Source organism: Salvelinus alpinus, chromosome 16 (genome assembly GCF_045679555.1).
Source record: "Salvelinus alpinus chromosome 16, SLU_Salpinus.1, whole genome shotgun sequence".
Classification (NCBI taxonomy): Eukaryota; Metazoa; Chordata; class Actinopteri; order Salmoniformes; family Salmonidae; genus Salvelinus; species Salvelinus alpinus.
Window position 1 is genome coordinate 9,674,264 of NC_092101.1, and position 21,522 is coordinate 9,695,785.

The 21,522-nt window shown below is 43.0% G+C and overlaps 1 protein-coding gene across 2 annotated transcripts; it reads right to left on the bottom strand.

Annotated features, from left to right (window-relative positions):
* Positions 1-850: 850 nt before the first annotated feature.
* LOC139540749 (fatty-acid amide hydrolase 1-like) lies at positions 851-20,790 on the bottom strand. 2 transcript variants are annotated; one of them, XM_071344675.1, is made up of 15 exons: positions 20,477-20,790; positions 20,049-20,162; positions 11,363-11,503; positions 10,264-10,397; positions 9,711-9,917; positions 9,382-9,422; positions 8,993-9,117; positions 8,121-8,246; positions 5,031-5,128; positions 4,643-4,742; positions 4,458-4,501; positions 3,333-3,372; positions 2,922-3,030; positions 2,556-2,701; positions 851-1,492 (listed from the first exon to the last, which is right to left on the bottom strand). In XM_071344675.1, the coding sequence occupies exons 1-15, from the start codon at positions 20,681-20,683 to the stop codon at positions 1,370-1,372; spliced, it is 1,755 nt and encodes a 584-aa protein (XP_071200776.1). In that variant the 5' UTR covers positions 20,684-20,790; the 3' UTR covers positions 851-1,369. The 2 variants fall into 2 exon arrangements, with proteins under 2 accessions (XP_071200776.1, XP_071200777.1); XM_071344676.1 differs by having other exon boundaries at positions 20,049-20,226; positions 20,477-20,770.
* Between the last annotated feature and the right edge of the window lie 732 nt (positions 20,791-21,522).

Below are 21,522 nucleotides of genomic sequence, written 5' to 3' on the forward strand. Positions count from 1 at the left end.
AAGTGTGTAACTCTACTGGAGGGATGCGACACCATTTTTCTATGAGAAATTCCATCATTTGGTGTTTTGTTGATGGTGGTTGAAAACCCTCAGGCGCCCCTCCAGAATCTCCCATAAGTGTTCAATTGGACCTGGTGACAGACACCTACAGACGTATACCCCCTATGCTCCTTTGAGACCCCTCTTTCAAAGTCACTGAGATGGGCATTTTTTACACATGACCCTAAGTATGGAAGGGTTGTTTTAATTGCTTAATTAAGTCAGGAACCACACCTGTTTGGAAGCACCTGCTTTCAATATACTTTGTATCGCTCATTTACTCAAGTGTTTCCTTCATTTTGGCAGCTACCTGTATATACAGTAAACGCCATTTCCTCATTAGACATGTCCAATACGATTGTCTGAGTAACCGAGACAGACTGCGTCGTCATTTTCCAGAGTGTCTGATGTTAGCAAGACGCCAGCTACACAACTTCTACCCCTTAATGTTGTTGTGCCTGTTCATGCTACATTGGCTGAGATATTAAAAGGAATCGGAATGTTAGTGATTGACTGAGGAGAAGAGTGGGAGAGGCTGTTACTATTGTCCTGGGTTAATTCGCACAGCCCACTAATGGACAAGATCACGATCGATGGTATTGGATGAATAAATGACGGTCAACAGACAACTTTCCTTCCGTATTAAAATTGCAGCGTGTATTGAAAAGTACATAAGTGACCATATTATATCTCAGATATCTAAAAGCATTGCATGTCACGTTTGGTAGACACTTGACCTCAAGGGGAGAAATCCATGATAAATGTTCTCATTCCTAAACCATGCAGACACAAACAGCACTACATAGAGGGATATATTTAAAACGTTTTTAATTTGAGACATGAAAATCACAGACATAGTGTATATTTAGATTGATTTTCCTATATAATAATAAGTGCATAAATTGACTATTATTTAAAAATACCAAGTCATTTCATATTTCATTAGTGCGTTTTTTTTAAATCGACTGAGGTAAACAGAATTTCCCAATTTTCTTGAGTGTGTAAGAAAATATGCATGTATTTGTATCCCTATTTGAGGTCAGGTGAACTGTTAGCAGCCAAGGAACAGTCATTTGTGTTTCTCAGTGCACTTGGATCAGTCCTTCCTCCAACCTGCTTTCTGAGGACATTTACAATTATTTGGGCCAGGGGGCCCTATTCAAGTTACCTTGCAGCATAAGAATAATGTTATATATTCCTTTTACTACTTCAAAAAGTGACTTTTTCTTATATTGATTATTTTGACTGCTTGATTGAACAGGTCCTTTTTACCATTCTTTCTGTCCATAGACTGAACTTATCTCTCTCTACCTCTTAGTACATCAATCTCTCATTTCTTCTTCTCTCTGAACAGCCTCTCCACCTCTCTCATGAAGCGCAGACAGAGCTCGTCCTGCCAGGGCAGGGCCACACACTGTACGGCCACCGGCAGCCCCTCTCCACCAGTCACCGCCTGTAAACACACACAAACAGTCAGTCCCAACCAAACGCATGTTGACTAGGGACCGTATTCACTTGTCATCTCCCGTCTGGATTACTGCAACTCGCTGTTGGCTGGGCTCCCTGCCTGTGCGATTAAACCCCTACAACTCATCCAGAACGCCGCAGCCCGTCTGGTGTTCAACCTTCCCAAGTTCTCTCACGTCACCCCGTTCCTCCGCTCTCTCCACTGGCTTCCAGTTGAAGCTCGCATCCGCTACAAGACCATGGTGCTTGCCTACGGAGCTGTGAGGGGAACGGCACCTCCGTACCTTCAGGCTCTGATCAGGCCCTACACCCAAACAAGGGCACTGCGTTCATCCACCTCTGGCCTGCTCGCCTCCCTACCTCTGAGGAAGTACAGCTCCCGCTCAGCCCAGTCAAAACTGTTCGCTGCTCTGGCACCCCAATGGTGGAACAAACTCCCCCACGACGCCAGGTCAGCGGAATCAATCACCACCTTCCGGAGACACCTGAAACCCCACCTCTTTAAGGAATACCTAGGATAGGATAAAGTAATCCTTCTAAACCCCCCCCCACCCTTAAAAGAGTTGGATGCACTATTGTAAAGTGGTTGTTCCACTGGACATCATAAGGTGAATGCACCAACTTGTAAGTCGCTCTGGATAAGAGCGTCTGCTAAATGACTTAAATGTAAATGTATTCACAAATAATCTCAATAGGAGTGCTGGTATAGGATCAGTTTTCCTTTTTAGAGAATAATATATACAATTATATGGACGGGGGGGGGGGGGGGGGCTGATCCTAGATCAGCACTACTACTCTGAGATGATTTTTGAATACGGGCCCCAGTGGCCTGAACTCCAAGCAACCAGGACAGGCCTCTGCTTCCATCTACTGGTTACAATGGAACTACAGGTTAAGATTCACCGGTTAGGCTACAGGTTGTGACATCTGGCATGGACAAAATGGCCACTTCAAGTCAGGATGGCGGTAAGACGGAAATAAGTTTGGAAATAGCTAAATATCCTGTAAATATTTTAAGAGGAAGAGTGTGTTTGTGACTTTGACTGTACCTTTCTGTAGAGCTTGTCCCAGAGGTCCCCATAGTTGCCCTTGTAGTGCCTGAGTTCCTCCTCGTCCTCTTCTGTTACCGTGGAGACAGGGACCACCCCAGCAGGGAAGTTAAGGAGGTTGTAGATAGTGGTGTAAGATAACGCACCTGAAGAGAGAAAAGGGGTGGGGCCGGGGCACTGAGTCAATAATCCATCCACCCATAGTTCAATAAAGCAGGTGAATTCATAACAATTCCAACTGGTGATTCTACATTTTAAAAAATGGTCATGACTGCAAAAAAAACAAACAAGCCTCATAAAAATAAAAAGAGCTAGTTAAATCTATATTCCATTTGATAAGAGAGATCAGAGAGGAGAGATGGGTACTGGTGAGTTTCCCAGGGTAGTTATGGTTGTAGGCGGGACCCATCATGGGACAGAGCAGCACGTCCAGCTCACACCTTCTCCACTCTGCCATCACCTCATGCATGTAGTCCTTGGAACACAGACAGAACTACTGTACATTTTCCTCAGAGCACTGATTTCCACACAACATTCTCTCGAAGGTTTTTGTCAAATTAATTATCATGCTGCAAGCTTAGGCCAACAACCTAGTTGAACAATATAACATTGCCAATGACTGACACAATAATCCATGCCATTCTGTTTTTCTGCATTACAACAAGAGACCAGATTAATGAAGACATTTAAATAATACATTTACAGGATACGATTTGTGCCTCCTCTCGGACCATCAGGAAACTCTTAGAGATGGCACAACTTCAAAATGTCTAGTACCTCCACATCTGCATGCTGTCTCCACAGGTCTTGCACAGAGCTGGTGAAAAAGGAAGTGATGGAATCATTAAGATTCTGCATTTCATACCATGGCATCGAAATATAATAAAGAGTCATTCCATGTCATTTCAGCAAGCCATGACATCCACCATCTCAGATTATTTCATAACAATCTCTGGAGTTAAAAACAGATAAGATTAGCATTCCTGCAACTTTATTTTGTTGAAATTTAGTTGCTATTTGATTGCACCCAAAAATTGGCCAGTTTAAGTTTTAGGATTCACATAATATTCAATAAATATAGTACCCAAACATCCAATTAGAACCAAACATATACCTACCATTGACTAAGAAATGGGGAATTCAATAAAATGTGACTGACCACCTCGATTCTGTCATATGTAGCATTATTTTAAATGGTGTTTTTTTACATTGGAAAAAAGTAGAGACTCAGAGCTAGAAAATGGTATATCATACACTACAGTTGAGGAACAATGGGAAAGTAATTCTGCTTTGAAAGGTGATAAACTTGTAACCCCACTTGAATGTTTTGGTACACCTACAATACCGGAGAGCTCTTCTTTGTCTACACCTATTCAGCATCGTTCACACCCTCTTAAGCCTTAGCCCCACCCATCTCTTTAAGGATTCACGTGAGGCCATGTGGTAAACAAACGCTATATCAAATCTATAAAATCTACATTTGTCACATGCACAGGATACAGAAGGTGTAAACGATACAGTGAAGTGGTTACCTGCATAGTAGCAATATCAACAACAGAAAGTGTCCGGAAACAAAAAAATTATTGTCAAAAGCCACCCACGGACGCCCCCCAAACCTCACGCCTACCACCCCAATAACCAATATACAGTATCAGTTATCTATGTTCGACGAGTAGTACGGAGCTGCGGCTTGGACTATTGCTTCTTCATCCTATGTAAATGTTTCCCTGGGGTGGGATTGGCATTGGGTGTGGGGGGTCACTGGGTGGCTTTTGACAATTTTGGGGAATTTGTCAAGTCTTACTCGTTATTAAGAATTATGGTCCAAATCAGATGTTAGGTATTATAATTATTGATGATTATATGAATCCAATAGGAAGAATAGACATAGGTTCTTCTCACCTAGCTCCACACAGGCTTTCCATAGAGGCACCAATACGAGGAAACTGAAGGGGGGAAAAAAGACCATTGACAAACATAGAAGTATCAGCCAAATATAACATGAGCAGTCTGATACACATCACAAAGCTCCCCAGATACAGTTTTAACCTCCCTCTCTGTATGCTGCGGACTTGGAGACCACTCACTATGGGCTTGATCAGAATGGAGAGTATTTTCTTCAAAGTGCGAGGTAGACCGTACGGAATAATCTGAACCCGCAGAGACGGGTCGACAGGCCCTCCTTTCCTACAATAACACCAAACAACAAAGTTACTTTTTTAATCATTTTAGTGTGAATACTGGATAGTTCATTTCTCTCCCAGGGATGTGCTGGTTTAACTCATTGGGAGAACCTGGGTTGTGTTCATTAGGGGGTTGTGTTCATTCATTAGAACTAAACGGATGAAAACGGATTGAAACAGGGAGGGACTACATTGACTGCAATAAGAAATACACATTTTCGCTTCGCATTTCAAAATGTTTTACTATGGTGTGCCCAACTGAACACAATCCAGGGTGATTTGACTGACTCACAGGTTGCTGAGCAGGGTAGCGCATCCATCGCCTGCGATTCCCCTGATAACCAGCTCATGCATGGCATAGCTCAGCCTGGGGAGACTGAAGGGAACCAACTACAGAGAGTGAGATGAGATAGACAGAGAGAAATACAACTTAATATCAACACAGTCATGGAATGACCTGTAAAGGAATTAACATCCACATTATTTTGTTTCTGTTATTTCGGCAGTCCAAGTAAATCTGTCTCTGATAAATAAAAGTGTTCAACCAAGCTCTGGTCATATAGTGCCTTCAGAAAGTATTCATACCCCTTGACTTATTCCACATTTTGTTGTGTTACAGCCTGAATTCAAAATGTATTAAATATATATTTTTGTCTGACCCATCTAGACACAATACCTCATAAATGACAAAGTGAAAACGTGTTCTTAGAAATGTTAGCAAATGTACATAAGTAATCACACCACTGAGTCAATACATGTCAGAATCATGTGTCAGATTTTCCCCCCAAACATAATGCCTTGTATTCAGGACATAAAGTTCATTTCTTTGCCACATTTATGGGGGGCACTTTTACTTTAGTGCCTTATTGCAAACAGGATACATGTTTTGGAATATTTTTTATTCTGTACAGACTTCCTTCTTTTCACTCTGTCATTTAGGTTAGTACTTGTATTGTGGAGTAACAACAATGTTGTTGATCCATCCCTAGTTTTCTCCTATCACAGCCATTAAACTCCGTAACTGTTTTAAAGTCACCATTGGCCTCATGGTGAACTCCCTGAGCGGTTTCCTTACTCTCCGGCAACTGAGTTAGGAAGGTAGTCTATCTTTGTAGTGACTGGGTGTATTGATACACCATCCAAAGTGTAATTAATAAATTAAACCATGCTCAAAAGGGATATTCAATGTCTGCTTTTTTTAACCAATAGGTGTCCTTCTTTGTGAGGCATTGGAAAAGCTTTATGGTCTTTGTGGTTGAATCTTTGGGGATTATAAAGATGACAGAACTACATGAGTTTGTATTTTGAGTTTCGTGGTCGCACATTGAGATTAGTGGTTGCACGTACGACTCCCAAATATGTATTTTAATTTCGCAAACTTTTATCACGATGAGTAAAATATTTGTTGTATCTTTAATTTTGAATACATTCAATAAGACTTGCAAGCATCATTTCATTTAAGAATGATTACAGATCTGATCACTACTTTGTTTCCTTTTATGTCTCCCTTTCCTCCAACCCTAAACACTAGGCCCCTACACAGATGGTCATGTGCCATCGCAATTTTCACTCACTCTCACCTCTTCTATCATCTCTCCCTTCTGCTAAATCCTTCTCCCTCCTGATTCTGCCTCTTCGACCACTCTCTTCCCTTTCCGCATCCTATGACTAGCACTGTCCTCTTTCCTCCCAGCCGGCTCTGCCCTCTCTTGCTCCGTGGCGGAGTGAATCATTGCGAGCTTACAGAACAGGGCTGTGGGCAGCTGAAAGAAAATGGAGGAAAACTAAACTTCCGGAGGACCAATCATCCTGTCACTATCCTCCTCTCTACCTTCTCTTCCTCTGTATCCGCTGCCAAAGCCACTTTCTACCACAACATTTCAAGCTTCCGTCTCTAACCCTATCCTTTAAACTATTTTCCCCCTTCTCCTCCCACCTTAATCCTCCACCCCTCTCTCTCTGCGGACGACTTTGTCAACCACTTTGAAAAAAAGGTTGACAACATCCGCTACTCATTCACTCAGCCTATTGAGTCCACTGGTCTCACTCACACAGAACTACCATACACCTTGACCTCTTTCTCCCCAGATTAAATTCTGTGACTAGTGAGGTCTGGCTGCCCGACAACCTGCCCGCTCGACCCCATCCCCTCTTCCACACCATCTCTGGAGACCTTCTCCCATTCCTCACTTCCCTCATCAATTCATCGCATTCCCTCTGATTTCAAAATGTCCTGAGTTTCTCCCCTCCTCAAGAAACCAACACTTGACTCATCTGACATCCAAAACTATAGACCTGTATCCCTTCTTTCTTTTCTTTCCAAAACACTTGAGCGTGCTCTCTCTTATCAACTTTCTCATTATCTCTCTCAGAACAATCTTCTTGACCCTAACCACTCGGGGTTCAAGACGGGTTACTCAAATGAGATTGCTCTTCTTTGTGACACAGAGGCTCTCCGCACTGCCAAAGCTGACTCTCTCTCCTCTGTTCTCATCCTCCTAGATCTATCCGCTGCCTTCGACACAGTGAACCATAAGATCCTCCTCTCCTCCCTCTCAGGGTTGGGTGTCTCAGGCTCTGCACACTCTTGGATTTCATCCTACCTGGCAGCCCGCTCCTACCAGGTGATGTGGAGAGGATCTATGTCTGCACCACATACTCACACTACTGGTGTCCCCCAGGGCTCGGTTCTAGGCCCTCTCCTGCAAGAGTATTCTTGATTCACAGCAGTATATTCATAGTTGGAAATAGACTTGTCATAATTCAGAAAATAAATGATGCTTGCAAATCTTATTGAATGTGTTCAAATGTCAAGTTAGCGACCATTGTTAAAATCTTTCACACATTATACAAATATGCAAAATAAATTACACATTTGCAAATCGTACTTGCAACCACAAATCTCAATGCGCGACCACGAAATTCAAAATACAAACTCAAGTAGTTCTGTCATTATAATCCCATAGAATCTTTGTTTGAAATTCACTGCTTGATTGAGGGACCTTACGGATAATTGTATGTATGGGGTACAGAGATGACATTAAAAAATAATGTTAAACACTTAGTGCACACCGAGTGAGTCGGTATAACTTATGTGACTTGTAAGCACATTTTTACTCCTGAATCTTAGGCTTGCCATAACAAAGGGGTTGTTGAATACTTATTGACTCAAGACATTTCAGCTTTTCATTTTTAATACAATTTGTTTCTGACATTTCTGAAAACATAATTCCACTTTGACATTATAGCGTGTAGGCCAGTGACACAAAATCTTAATTTAATCCATTTTAAATTCAGTCTAACTCAAAATGTGGATAAAGTCAAGGGGTGTGAATACATTTTGACGGCAAAGTAGATCAGTCTGGAGCTGGAGGTTACTCACCGTGTGCCCTGCTCTCTCCAACAACGCCTTGGTCTCCCTCAGGGCTCGGCCCATGCTTGGAGACGGCATGGCATAGCCGTCGTTCTCATAGTACCCGATCCTCAGGGGATTGGAACGCTGGTATACCTGGAGAACAGAGGAAGAACACAGTATTGATACATAGAGAATGTAGATTGCCGGGGGTTTGAATGTGTATAGGTCCTTTCTGCATAATGCACCTTATAATAATGGATATTGGCATCCAATATAAATAATTTGATATGGACACTATTGTTTGATATCGATAAGAGCAAGGCATATTGTTATATCGGTTTATTCTTCTTGTCAACCTAAACTATTATGTAAAAAAGCATACGTGACTGTTCCTGCATGCACAAAACCCTCCCAACAGACCTTCTCACGGGCTGTCAACTTATCATAATCATACTTAAATTGCCTGCTGATGAGCCATCAACCGTTCATGGGCTTCTCATTGTATTCAAACTGGTTGAGTAGGTTAAGCTCCTAGAACATTCAGACCAGAACATTCCCAGAACATCAACAAGCAGCTGGAACATTCAGACAGTTGCAATGTTTTGTGTAAAATCAATATGTATTGTTATGTTATAATAAAACAATTGCAACTGATATCATTATAGATTTTACAAAAGGGTGCCCGTCACTAAATATAATAATAATGTATTTAAGGATATCATTTTTTTCTCTTCAGGGATATCCATTGAACGATGATACGTATCCTACGAAAGGCTCCAGGATGAAGTTTCCTTTATGTACAGATCTAGGATCAGCTTCACCTCCCACAACAAAACTGTCTCAAGATCAGCATCTAGGGGCAACATCACCCTACTCCCTATGACAGAGAGAGATCCCACCTGTTGGTTGAATGGGATTGGGGGAACAGTAGGGTCCAGTCTGAACATGTGGTCACAGAGCAGAGCTTGCATACAGAGAGCCAGGCTATCCACGTCCCTTGCCATGGGCCCAAAGGACGACAGCACTGGAACAACACAAACAATCGGAGTCATCCTGACAGTGGAGAGTCAGTTGTTAAAAGTTAACAATAACATCTGTTACTATGTCGTTACCACATGTAATGCAATGAGCATCCTTTTGATTCCATTTCTACATTTTTTCACAGAAGAGCTCCGCACCCTATTTTGTCTATGTATATAGGCGTTATGATGGCGGGGGTCAAGAAAACGGTCATCAATTTATTTAGCTATACATGTGCAGGGTGGAAAGTTGTACGTTTGAGCCTTGCCTGACTTTTGGCCCCGGCTACAGGAGACAGCACCTCGCGAACTGAAAAAAAAAAAAGAAAGAAAGAAAATAGTCAGTCAATATCTAACCAAGCCAATCAGGTCAATAACTCACTCAGTAACTCACTCAAACACACAACTATGCTTTTACGGGGGAAATAAACGTCTTGTGATGCACTCATTCTTGAACTCTCCTCAAGGTTAGCAACATTGTAAAAGATTACTGAAGGCCTCACAGGTTGTCACCATGACTCACATATTCACTGACACATCCTAAGAGTTACACGACACACTGACAGACCCCCCCCCCCCCCCTTACTCATCCACTCACCTCAGCCTGTTGGCCGTGGGCTTAAAGCCACAGATCCCACAGAAGGATGAAGGGATGCGTATGCTGCCCCCAATGTCGGAGCCCATGCCCAGGACCGAGCCCCCTCCTCCGATCAGCGCTCCCTCCCCGCCCGATGAACCCCCGGGCGTCTTTTGAGGGTTATGGGGATTCAGAGTCAGACCGTAGATGGGATTGCCGCAGTCGTAGCTGGACATGGGGACAAGACAGATGTGGGTGAAAACACTGATTGCTAAGAACAACATGAGTCATGGGGTGACCAATCAGCTTTACTCTGGGTGCCGACTAGTCTGGCCATTGGACTTTGATGATGACCGTCTTCACAAACTCCTCAATCACATTGCTCATGTCATAGCTCTTGCACTAAATTACATCACCTAATGTGGTATGTGGCACATTAAAGGCATTGTTACCCGATCTATGTCAATGTACTGCTAGTGTATTATGTTTATTCATCAGTTGACATTGTATATGGTAGACAAATTATATTCTGAATCTCATTCGATGCATTCACAAGAATAAAACAACTATTCACCTTAGCAGGCTTTGGGGTACGTTGGTCTTGACGAAGGGAATGGCGCCTTGTCTCTTCAGCACTTCAACCAGCACACTGTCCCCTGTGGCAGGAAGGTCCAACTTACAGATCACGCCACATGTAGAGTCATGACCCTAAATACAAAAACAGGAAGATGAAAAAAGTAAATCATTCATAAAAAAATAAAAAAATCTTTCAGTAGACATGCACATCTCTGAACCCAGAACTATGTTACTGGTAGGCCCTCACGAGAGACTCGACTTGAAGTTCACAAACAAAGACACAAGCCTACTATGGGGTGGTTTTCTGGACACAGATTAAGCCAATGTCCTGGGCTAACAAGTGTCAGGATTCACCTAGGGGTCATGATTTGGGTCTGTACAAATGTTTGATGTATTCAAATAATTGATTATGCTTATGTTATAACCCCTCCCCTTCTATTAATATAAGACCCATCCCTCCTTACATTTATAGGGTCCTAGACTACAGATTAACAATATATATATTCATTATATAGTTTTAGAATTGTTCCACAGTTTGCTCTTTCTTTCTCTCTCTCTTATGTGTGACTGAGACAGAACTCTGCAGGGGAGTGTGGGAGATAAGAGACGACTCAGACATTCCACAAGAAATCAACTTATTGCCTAGCTTTTAGACAGAGTTTCAGTGTTTATGTTTGTATAGCTATTGATGCAGGGTTTTGGTCTCAGGAGAAAAAAGGTAATGACGTAGTCAGTGACATCACTAAGGCGGGACTTCGGTTTAATAAAACAACTTGAGACCTTTCGTTTGACGCAGAACTTACTCAGCAACATTCGTGCCATGTTCCTGTTTGTCAACTTCTGTCTGCAATTGCATTAATAAAGGTTTTTGAATGATTAAAGATATTGTCATAATGCTAATTTCACCAATGAGCCAATGATGATTGACAAGGTGGAAAGGAACGAACCTAACACAAGCATGCTCAATGGAGAATCTCTATTGAAAGTGATTTGGTCCAGGACTAGGCCCATGTTTAATCTGACCTGGAAACCCCTGCTATATTTACAGGGGAAAATGACAATTAATGAAAGACACTGAAGTGACACCTAATCAACACCTTGTATCCAATATTTTCCTTGATGCTGACAGGGACCCCATAAAGGAGACCATCCTTGTGAGAGTCAATATCCTCCAGCTGATCCCAACTCTCCAGCAGGACCTCAGTGCAACAGTTCAGTCTCCTATTCACCTCCAATGTCTGTGGGAACACAACATGTGAAAAATCAATGGGAGCACTTGTAGATTGAAAGTTCTAGTAGCCTGGTCCCAGATCAGTTTGTGTTGTCTTGCCAACTCCTATAGCCATTGCTACAACAAGAGCACAAAAACAGATCCCAAACAGTTCTGGGAACAGGACAGATTGATCACCACGCCAGCATGCCCCAAAATACATGATGCCTATTATGTGAAAGCCATTCAATGACTGATCATGCTGCATTGTTTTGTAAACAGTGCAAATATAATCCAGGCATGTCATCATAAATGCATAGGCCTTTTCAGGGCTGTGTTGGCTCAGACTTGGATTGCACATTTTGGGGAATATTCAGAGGTGGAAACTTTGTGGGAATTAATGGGAATTCACAGAAATTAATATTAATAGCATTTCAATGTAGATGTTTTTTTGCATTGGATATATTTACCATATCATATGGAGACAGAAACAAACATTTTACCTTATCATAAATAGACAATTGCAAATGATTAAATCCTTCCAACAGAAATAAGAAAAACCTTTTATTTACGACCTTGACATTAGTTTAATCTTCACATGGGATGATTTCACTGAACAGCAAAATAAAAGGAATATTGAATGATCCATCACATTGCCCAAAAACATATTCAACATAGATCTGTAAAATTATAGTCTAGAAACTAAAGCTTTGGTTGTCTTCCTCTCAGGCTTCCATGTCTTCTCCCTTGACCTCCTCAATGTCCACCTCTTGAACATCCGACTCTGAGGCCTCATCTTCACGGTCACCTTCAAACCTTGAGGATGGCTCGTTGTCAGGGTCAAAAAGCCTCAAAGTTGCCAGGATGGCCACCAATTTTTCAATACTTGTAATGGTCAGCCTGTTGCGTGCTTTGGTGTGTGTTCCCAAACTAGGACCAGTTGCCCTCTGAGGTGGCTGATGTTGGTGGGATTTGGAGGATGATGGGGGAAAAAGCCTCAGATCCACAAAGTCCCTTTCACCAGCTGGCTGATGAGATACAGTTGAAGTTAACATACACTTAGGTTGGAGTCATTAAAACACGTTTTTCAACCACTCCACAAATTTCTTGTTAACAAACTATAGTTTTGGCAAGTCGGTTAGGACATCTACTTTGTGCATGACACAAATCATTTTTCCAACAATTGTTTACAGACAAATTATTTCACTTAATCACAATTCCAGTGGGTCAGAAGTTTACATACACTAAGTTGATTGTGCCTTTAAACAGCTTGGAAAATTCCAGAAAATGATGTAATGGCTTTAGAAGCTTCTGATAAATGATGTCAATTAGCCTGAGTCAATTGGGGGTGTACCTGTGGATGTATTTCAAGGCCTACCTTCAAACTCAGTGCCTCTTTGCTTGACATCATGGGAAAATCAAAAGAAATCAGCCAAGACCTCAGGAAAAACATTGTAGACCTCCACAAGTCTAGTTCATCCTTGGGAGCAATTTCCAAATGCCTAAAGGTATCACGTTCATCTGTACAAACAATAGTATGCAAGTATAAACACCATGGGACCACGCAGCCGTCATACCGCTCAGGTATGTTCTGTCTCCTAGAGATGAACGTACTCTGGTGCAAAAAGTGCAAATCAATCCCAGAACAACAGCAGAGGACCTTGTGAAGATGCAGGAGGAAACAGGTACAAAAGTATCTATACCACACAAGTCCTATCTCGACATAACCTGAAAGGCCGCTCAGCAAGGAAGAAGCCACTGCTCCAAAACCGACATAAAAAAAGCCAGACTACAGTTTGCAACTACACATGGGGACAAAGATTGTACTTTTTGGAGAAATGTCCTCTGGTCTGATGAAACAAAAATATAACTGTTTGGCCATAATGACCATCATTATGTTTGGAGGAAAAAGGGGGAGGCTTGCAAGCTGAAGAACACCATCCCAACCGTGAAGCACGGGGGTGGCAGCATCATGTTGTGAGGGTGCTTTGCTGCAGGACTTCAAAGTGGATGGCATCATGAGGCAGGAAAATTATGTGGATATATTGAAGCAACATCTCAAGACATCAGTCAGGAAGTTAAAGCTTGGTCACAAATGGGTCTTCCAAATGGACAATGACCCCAAGGTTACTACCAAAGTTTTGGCAAAATAGCCAAAAGACAACAAAGTCAAGGTATTGGAGTGGCCATAACAAAGCCCTGACCTCAATCCTATAGAAAATTGTGGCAGAACTGAAAAAGCGTGTGCGAGCAAGGAGGCCTACAAACCTGACTCAGTTACACCAGCTCTGTCAGGAGGAATGGGCCAAAATTCACCCAACTTATTGTGGGAAGCTTGTGGAAGGCTACCAGAAACATTTTACCCAAGTTCAACAATTGAAAGGCACTGCTACCAAATACTTAGAGTGTATGTAAACTTCTGACCCACTGGGAATGTGATGAAAGAAATAAAAGCTGAAATAAGTCATTCTCTACTATTATTCTGACATTTCACTTTCTTAAAATAAAGTGGTGATCCTAACTGACCTAAAACAGGGAATTGTTACAAGGCTTAAATGTCAGGAATTGTGAAAAACTGAGTTTAAATGTATTTGGCTAAGGTGTGTAAACTTCTGACTTCAACTGTATGTTTGTGCTCTTGTGGAATACTGGTTGAGGGGTGGAGATGTAGTTAATTATTCCTTTCCCACAATCAGTCAACCACCATTCAGATATGATTGCAATACGGTCTATGATTTGCTTGACCTAGTCTACTCTGTTGAACTCTGCATCCAGCAAATGAGTAGATAAAGCATGTCTGGTTGGAAGGGTGCATGCTGGGCGAAGAACATTCAGAAATCTCTTCCAATACACATTGCCTGTGAGCATCAGAGGTGAACCAGTTGCATACAAAGCTTAAGACATTCATCAGCATTTGTCTTACTACGTTCCTCCATTGAGTAAAAAAAAAAAAAACTTGATTCCAGGAGAACCATGAGCTGTTGCTAATGATAAGGTGTCTGATTCATCATTTACACCTCGAATAGAAGTAGAGTGACTTTTGTCAGTGGTTGCTTGTTGTGAACGCTGAGAGAACTTTATGCACTTGGCCAGATGATTCTGCATCTTACATTCTACACATTTAATTTGGCACAGTATTTGCAAATGTACACAGCTTTTCCTTCTACATTAGCTGCAGTGAAAGGTCTCCACACATCAGATAGTGCCCGTGGCATTTTCCTGTAAAGAATAGGATTTAAACAATTACAAAAAAAATAATACAATTCCAGTTACATATAAATAATCTCAGCAAAAAAATAAACGTCCCTTTTTCAGGACCCTGTCTTTCAAAGATAATTCGTAAAAACCCAAATAACTTCACAGATCTTCATTGAAAAGGGTGTGAGCGTGCTCATATGTGTGAGCATGCCTTTGGCATGCTGCAAGGAGGCAAGCAGATGTGGCCAGGGCAATAAATTGCAATGTCCGTACTGTGAAATGCCTAAGACAGCACTACAGGGAGACAGGACAGACAGCTGTTCATCCTTGCAGTGGCAGACCATGTGTAACAACACCTGCACAGGATCGGTACATCCGAACATCACACCTGCGGGACAGGTACAGGATGGCAACAACTGCCCAAGTTACACCAGGAACGCACAATCCCTCCATCAGTGCTCAGACTGTCCGCAATAGGCTGAGAGAGGCTGGACAGAGGTGCTTGTAGGCCTGTTGTAAGGCAGGTCCTCACCAGACATCACTGGCAACAACGTCGCTTATGGGCACAAACCAACGTCGCTGGAACAGACTGGACTGGTAATTAGTGCTCTACACTGACTAGTCGCGGTTTTGTCTCACCAGCGGTGATGGTCGGATTTGCGTTCATCATCGAAGGAATGAGCGTTACACCGAGGCCTGTACTCTGGAGCGGGATCGATTTGGAGGTGGAGGGTCCGTCATGGTCTGGGGCGGTGTGTCACAGCATCCCCGGACTGAGCTTGTTGTCATTACAGGCAATCTCAACGCTGTGTGTTACAGGGAAGACATCCTCCTCCCTCATGTGGTACCCTTCCTGCAGGCTCATCCTGACATGACCCTCCAGCATGACAATGCCACCAGCCATACTGCTCGTTCTGTGCATGATTTCCATGGCCTGCCATGGCCAGCAAAGAGCCTGGATCTCAATCCCATTGAGCCCAATAAACAACTCCTTTGTAAGATACATGTTTTAAAATGAAACATGTATGGAACAGGTGAATTAACACTCCTATGTTAGCAGGCTCAAGCAAGCTAAAACCCACATGGTAGCAAAAACTAACTAGCAGAAATTGTTAACAAGTTAGAAATGATTTACACACACTTTGCTGTAGGATACTATTTATAATTAACAAAAGAAATGTCATAAAATATATTCACCCCAGCCAGTATTGTAATCAACACTTACCAGAAAGCATGTAGTTCTTGGCTCAGACAGTGTATTAGTGTGGGATCTATAGCATCTCATTAGTGTGCAAGATCTTGAAAATCAGCTGTACATATGATGGAAGAGTGCACTGCAAATGTGATGGTTGCAATTCCATTGAATTGGGGATAGTTTAACCAAAATATGCTACAAGACCTAGAATTTCCTTATGTGTATCCTACAAAAAAAGGTTCACTGTTATAAGCTAACTTTTTTGATGAATTTAAGGAAAATTCCCCAAATTCCAGGTCTTAACGTCCCATGCAACATTTCCGGAAAGTTTCAGACCCTTTGCAACCCTAGCTGTGACTTCCGATTTAAATACGTAAACAGGTTAAAGGTAGTTAATGGTTTGCAGAAAACATTGCAGGAGTACGATATGTCACCAATGCTTGCAGTGAAAACAAATGACACCACCTATAGAAATAATGCAGTCCACAACATTCCACAACATGCACATTACAAATAGCTGGTGTAACCTACAGTATATGTGATTGCTGGGGATGTTGATTGAATTGTGCATTACCTTTTCCATGTATGAGTGGAACACTCTTTGTGGGCTATACTCGGCCTTGTCTCAGGATGGTAAGTTGGTGGTTGAAGATATCCCTCTAGTGGTGTGGGGGCTGTGCTTTGGCAACGTGGGTGGGGTTATATCCTTCCTGTTTGGCCCTGTCCGGGGGTATCGTCGGATGGGGCCACAGTGTCTCCTGACCCCTCCTGTCTCAGCCTCCAGTATTTATGCTGCAGTAGTTTATGTGTCGGGGGGCTAGGGTGAGTTTGTTATATCTGGAGTACTTCTCCTGTCTTATCCGGTGTCCTGTGTGAATTTAAGTATGCTCTCTCTAATTCTCTCTTTCGGAGGACCTGAGCCCTAGGACCATGCCTCAGGACTACCTGGCATGATGACTCCTTGCTGTCCCCAGTCCACCTGGCCGTGCTGCTGCTCTAATTTCAACTGTTCTGCCTGCGGCTATGGAACCCTGACCTGTTCACCGGACCTGCTACCCGTCCCAGACCTGCTGTTTTCAACTCTCTAGAGACTGCAGGAGCGGTAGAGATACTCTTAATGATCGGCTATGAAAAGCCAACTGACATTTACTCCTGAGGTGCTGACTTGCTGCACCTCAGGAGTGTTCAGGGACACATTATTCCATTGCTGTTAGTCACATGTCTGTGGAACTTGTTCAGTTTATGTTTCAGACCCTTTGCAACCCTAGCTGTGACTTCCGATTTAAATACGTAAACAGGTTAAAGGTAGTTAATGGTTTGCAGAAAACATTGCAGGAGTACGATATGTCACCAATGCTTGCAGTGAAAACAAATTACACCACCTATAGAAATAATGCAGTCCACAAAATTCCACAACATGCACATTATAAAAAGCTAGTGTAACCTACAGTATATGCCCTCAATCTCACACAAATTATCAATGAGCCTACCAGGTACCACCCCAAAGCCATAAACACGGGCACCCTCATAGATATCATCCTAACCAACTTGCCCTCTAAATACACCTCTGCTGTTGACAACCAAGAACTCAGCGATCACTGCCTGCATCCGTAATGGGTCAGCGGTCAAACGACCTCCACTCATCACTGTCAAACGCTCCCTGAAACACTTCAGCGAGCAGGCCTTTCTAATCGACCTGGCCCGGGTATCCTGGAAGGATATTGACCTCATCCCGTCAGTAGAGGATGCCTGGTTATTTTTTTTTAAATGCCTTCCTCACCATCTTAAATAAGCATGCCCCATTCAAAAAATTTTGAACCAGGAACAGATATAGCCCTTAACCAACACAAAAACATCCTATGGCGTTCTGCATTAGCATCGAACATCCCCCGTGACATGCAGCTTTTCAGGGAAGTTAGAAACCAATATACACAGGCAGTTAGAAAAGCCAAGGCTAGCTTTTTCAAGCAGAAATGTACTTCCTGCAACAAACTCTAAAAAGTTCTGGGACACTGTAAAGTCCATGGGAATAAGAACACCTCCTCCCAGCTGCCCACTGCACTGAGGATAGGAAACTCACCACCGATAAATCCACTATAGTTGAGAATTTCAATAAGCATATTTCTACGGCTGGCCATGCTTTCCACCTGGCTACCCCGGTCAACAGCACTGCACCCCCCACAGCAACTCGCACAAGCCTTCCCCATTTCTCCTTCTCCCAAATCCAGTCAGCTGATGTTCTGAAAGAGCAGCAAAATCTGGACCCCTACAAATCAGCCGGGCTAGACAATCTGGACCCTCTCTTTCTAAAATTATCTGCCGAAATTGTTGCAACCCCTATTACTAGCCTGTTCAACCTCTCGTGTCGTCTGAGATTCCCAAAGATTGGAAAGCAGCTGCGGTCATCCCCCTCTTCAAAGGGGGGGACACTCTTGACCCAAACTGCTACAGACCTATATCTATCCTACCCTGCCTTTCTAAGGTCTTCGAAATCCAAGTCAACAAACAGATTACCGACCATTTCGAATCCCACCGCACCTTCTCCGCTATGCAATCTGGTTTCAGAGCTGGTCATGGGTGCACCTCAGCCACGCTCAAGGTCCTAAACTATATCTTAACCCACCATCGATAAGAAACAATACTGTGCAGCTGTATTAATTGACCTGGCCAAGGCTTTCGACTCTGTCAATCACCACATCCTCATCGGCAGACTCGATAGCCTTTGTTTCTCAAATGATTGCCTCCCCTGGTTCACCAACTATTTCTCTGATAGAGTTCAGTGTGTCAAATTGGAGGGCCTGTTGTCCGGACCTCTGGCAGTCTCTATGGGGGTGCCACAGGGTTCAATTCTTGGGCCGACTCTTCTCTGTATACATCATTGATGTCGCTCTTGCTGCTGGTGAGTCTCTGATCCACCTCTACACAGACGACACCATTCTGTATACTTCTGGCCCTTCTTTGGACACTGTGTTAACAACCCTCCAGACAAGCTTCAATGCCATACAACTCTCCTTCCGTGGCCTCCAACTGCTCTTAAATGCATGTAAAACTAAATGCATGCTCTTCAACCGATCGCTGCCTGCACCTGCCCGCCCGTCCAGCATCACTACTCTGGACAGTTCTGACTTCAAATATGTGGACAACTACAAATATCTAGGTGTCTGGTTAGACTGTAAACTCTCCTTCCAGACTCACATCAAACATCTCCAATCAAAAGTTAAATCTAGAATTGGCTTCCTATTTCGCAACAAAGCATCCTTCACTCATGCTGCTAAACATACCCTCGTAAAACTGACCATCCTACCGATCCTCGACTTCGGCGATGTCATTTACAAAATAGCCTCCAATACCCTACTCAATAAATTGGATGCAGTCTATCACAGTGCCATCCGTTTTGTCACCAAAGCCCCATATACTACCCACCACTGCGACCTGTACGCTCTCGTTGGCTGGCACTCGCTTCATACTCGTCGCCAAACCCACTGGCTCCAGGTCATCTACAAGACCCTGCTAGGTAAAGTCCCCCCTTATCTGAGCTCGCTGGTCACCATAGCAGCACCCACCTGTAGCACGAGCTCCAGCAGGTATATCTCTCTGGTCACCCCCAAAGCCAATTCCTCCTTTGGCCACCTCTCCTTCCAGTTCTCTGCTGCCAATGACTGGAACGAACTACAAAAATCTCTGAAACACTTATCTCCCTCACTAGCTTTAAGCACCAACTGTCAGAGGAGCTCATAGATTAATGCACCTGTACATAGCCCATCTATAATTTAGCCCAAGCAACTACCTCTTCCCCTACTGTATTTATTTAGCTCCTTTGCACCCCATTATTTATATTTCTACTTAGCACATTCTTCCACTGCAAATCTACCATTGCAGTGTTTTACTTGCTATATTGTATTTACTTCGTCACCATGGCATTTTTTGCCTTTACCTCCCTTCTCACCTCATTTTCTGACATTGTATATACACTTATTTTTCTACTGTATTATTGACTGTATGTTTGTTTTACTCCATGTGTAACTCTGTTGTTGTATGTGTCGAACTGCTTTGCTTTATCTTGGCCAGCTCGCAATTGTAAATGAGAACTTGTTCTCAACTTGCCTACCTGGTTAAATAAAGGTGAAATAAAAGAAATAAAATATGTGATTGCTGGGGTGTTGATTGAATTGTGCATTACCTTTTCCATGTATGTGTGGAACACAGCTTGTGGAGTTAGTGTTCCACCCTTCAGTTGTTTGGACAGCTCAGCCAGGGACAGTGAGAGGATGAGAGAGGTGTCTGTTTCAGGGTGCTGACATGGGAGAGGGAAGAGACTGAACATTCGGTACACCACCAGATATCGATCTCGCTACCCTCTGAAAATCAAAATGAAATGTCATGCTATCTCAGTCAATAAGGTAAGGTCCTCTGCATACACTTAATCCTCCTTTCAATACATGCATGCATGACTAAGTGGCAACTAGTTTGAACATGAAGATGTGATAGCCACCCCAGTACTATCTGCAAGTTAGAGTCACAGCTGTGTCTGACTTACTTATCAGCAGGGTTGAATGTTCATTCGTTGAGGTTGTTAGCTAGCGTTTGCTAAACTAAAGTCAAACTTACAGATTCGTTGAACTGAAGGACAGCGAGCTCTGCCTGTTGCAGTGACGTTTCTCTTCGGGCTTTTGCCCTCTGAATTTTCTTCCACGACTGTTTGTGTCCGAACCAATTCTGAAAAAGCATCAATGCACCTGTACCGCATGCAGTGGCTGTCAGAATCGCTGTCCAATTCGGCTCTGCCCCAAAAATTACTTGTTTAAAGTTGTCCATTCTGTCCACAACGCTCTGACAGCTATCTTCCACCTCCTACTTCCGCTCTGACAGCTATCTTCCACCTCCTACTTTCAAGTACACTTCAAAGATTCTCGAAGGGTTCGGGTTAAATGCGTTTGACTCCGCCCACAGTGAGCCCGGCCCCGAACTGCAGTCAGGGGCTTCTCCCCACACCTTATTCGTAGGGGTTTTAAGGGTGGTTGGCATCCAATGTTAACAGTGCATTACAGCCACCAGCTGTAATCACAGTATATTCCAAAATACATCCCTACACGGGCTAAGCTACCTGTGAGGTCAGAACATTTGCCAACAGGATTTCTTGCAAGGCCTCGGTTGTGAAATCACAAAGAAACGTTCAGCTGCATTCACAATTACAATTTGCTCAGACCTCTTCTCCGCTTGTGCTGTACAGCTTATGACCACTGCAAATCGACAGCTATCCAGCTAGGACAACGCACGTTCCAAACTCACGAAGCTGCTGTACATGTGGGGAAACTGCACCCTTCTTGCGTCATCTCATCACAACACAGGGATGGGCTCGAGGCTATCCAATAGAAGAGGCAAAGTCTAGATAATCTTCGCCAAACAATAGCAAGTAGGCGAGGAACTCGTGACAGCTTTTATTGCACACTACAAAAAGTAAGATTTTACCAGGGGTTGTTGATTGCATGGAGGCATGCTATACAAGGTTTCCATTATGTGAAATTGCATTTAAGCGGAACATAAAGCAATTGTAATTCTTTGCAATTATCCAGTTGTTGTGAGACCAATGACCAAGTTAATTTATGCTGCACTTGCCACATTGATACAGCATAACCTCGTTCCCAGTCTCAATA

Coding starts and splice junctions, on each gene's coding strand:
- LOC139540749 (XM_071344675.1), bottom strand. CDS start 20,683: ATGGACAACTTTAAACAAGTAATTTTTGGGGCAGAGCCGAATTGGACA. Junction 11,504..20,048: donor TCCACACATACATGGAAAAG/GTAATGCACAAT, acceptor GTGTTCCCACAG/ACATTGGAGGTGAATAGGAG. Junction 3,031..3,332: donor GACAGCATGCAGATGTGGAG/GTACTAGACATT, acceptor CTGTGTTCCAAG/GACTACATGCATGAGGTGAT.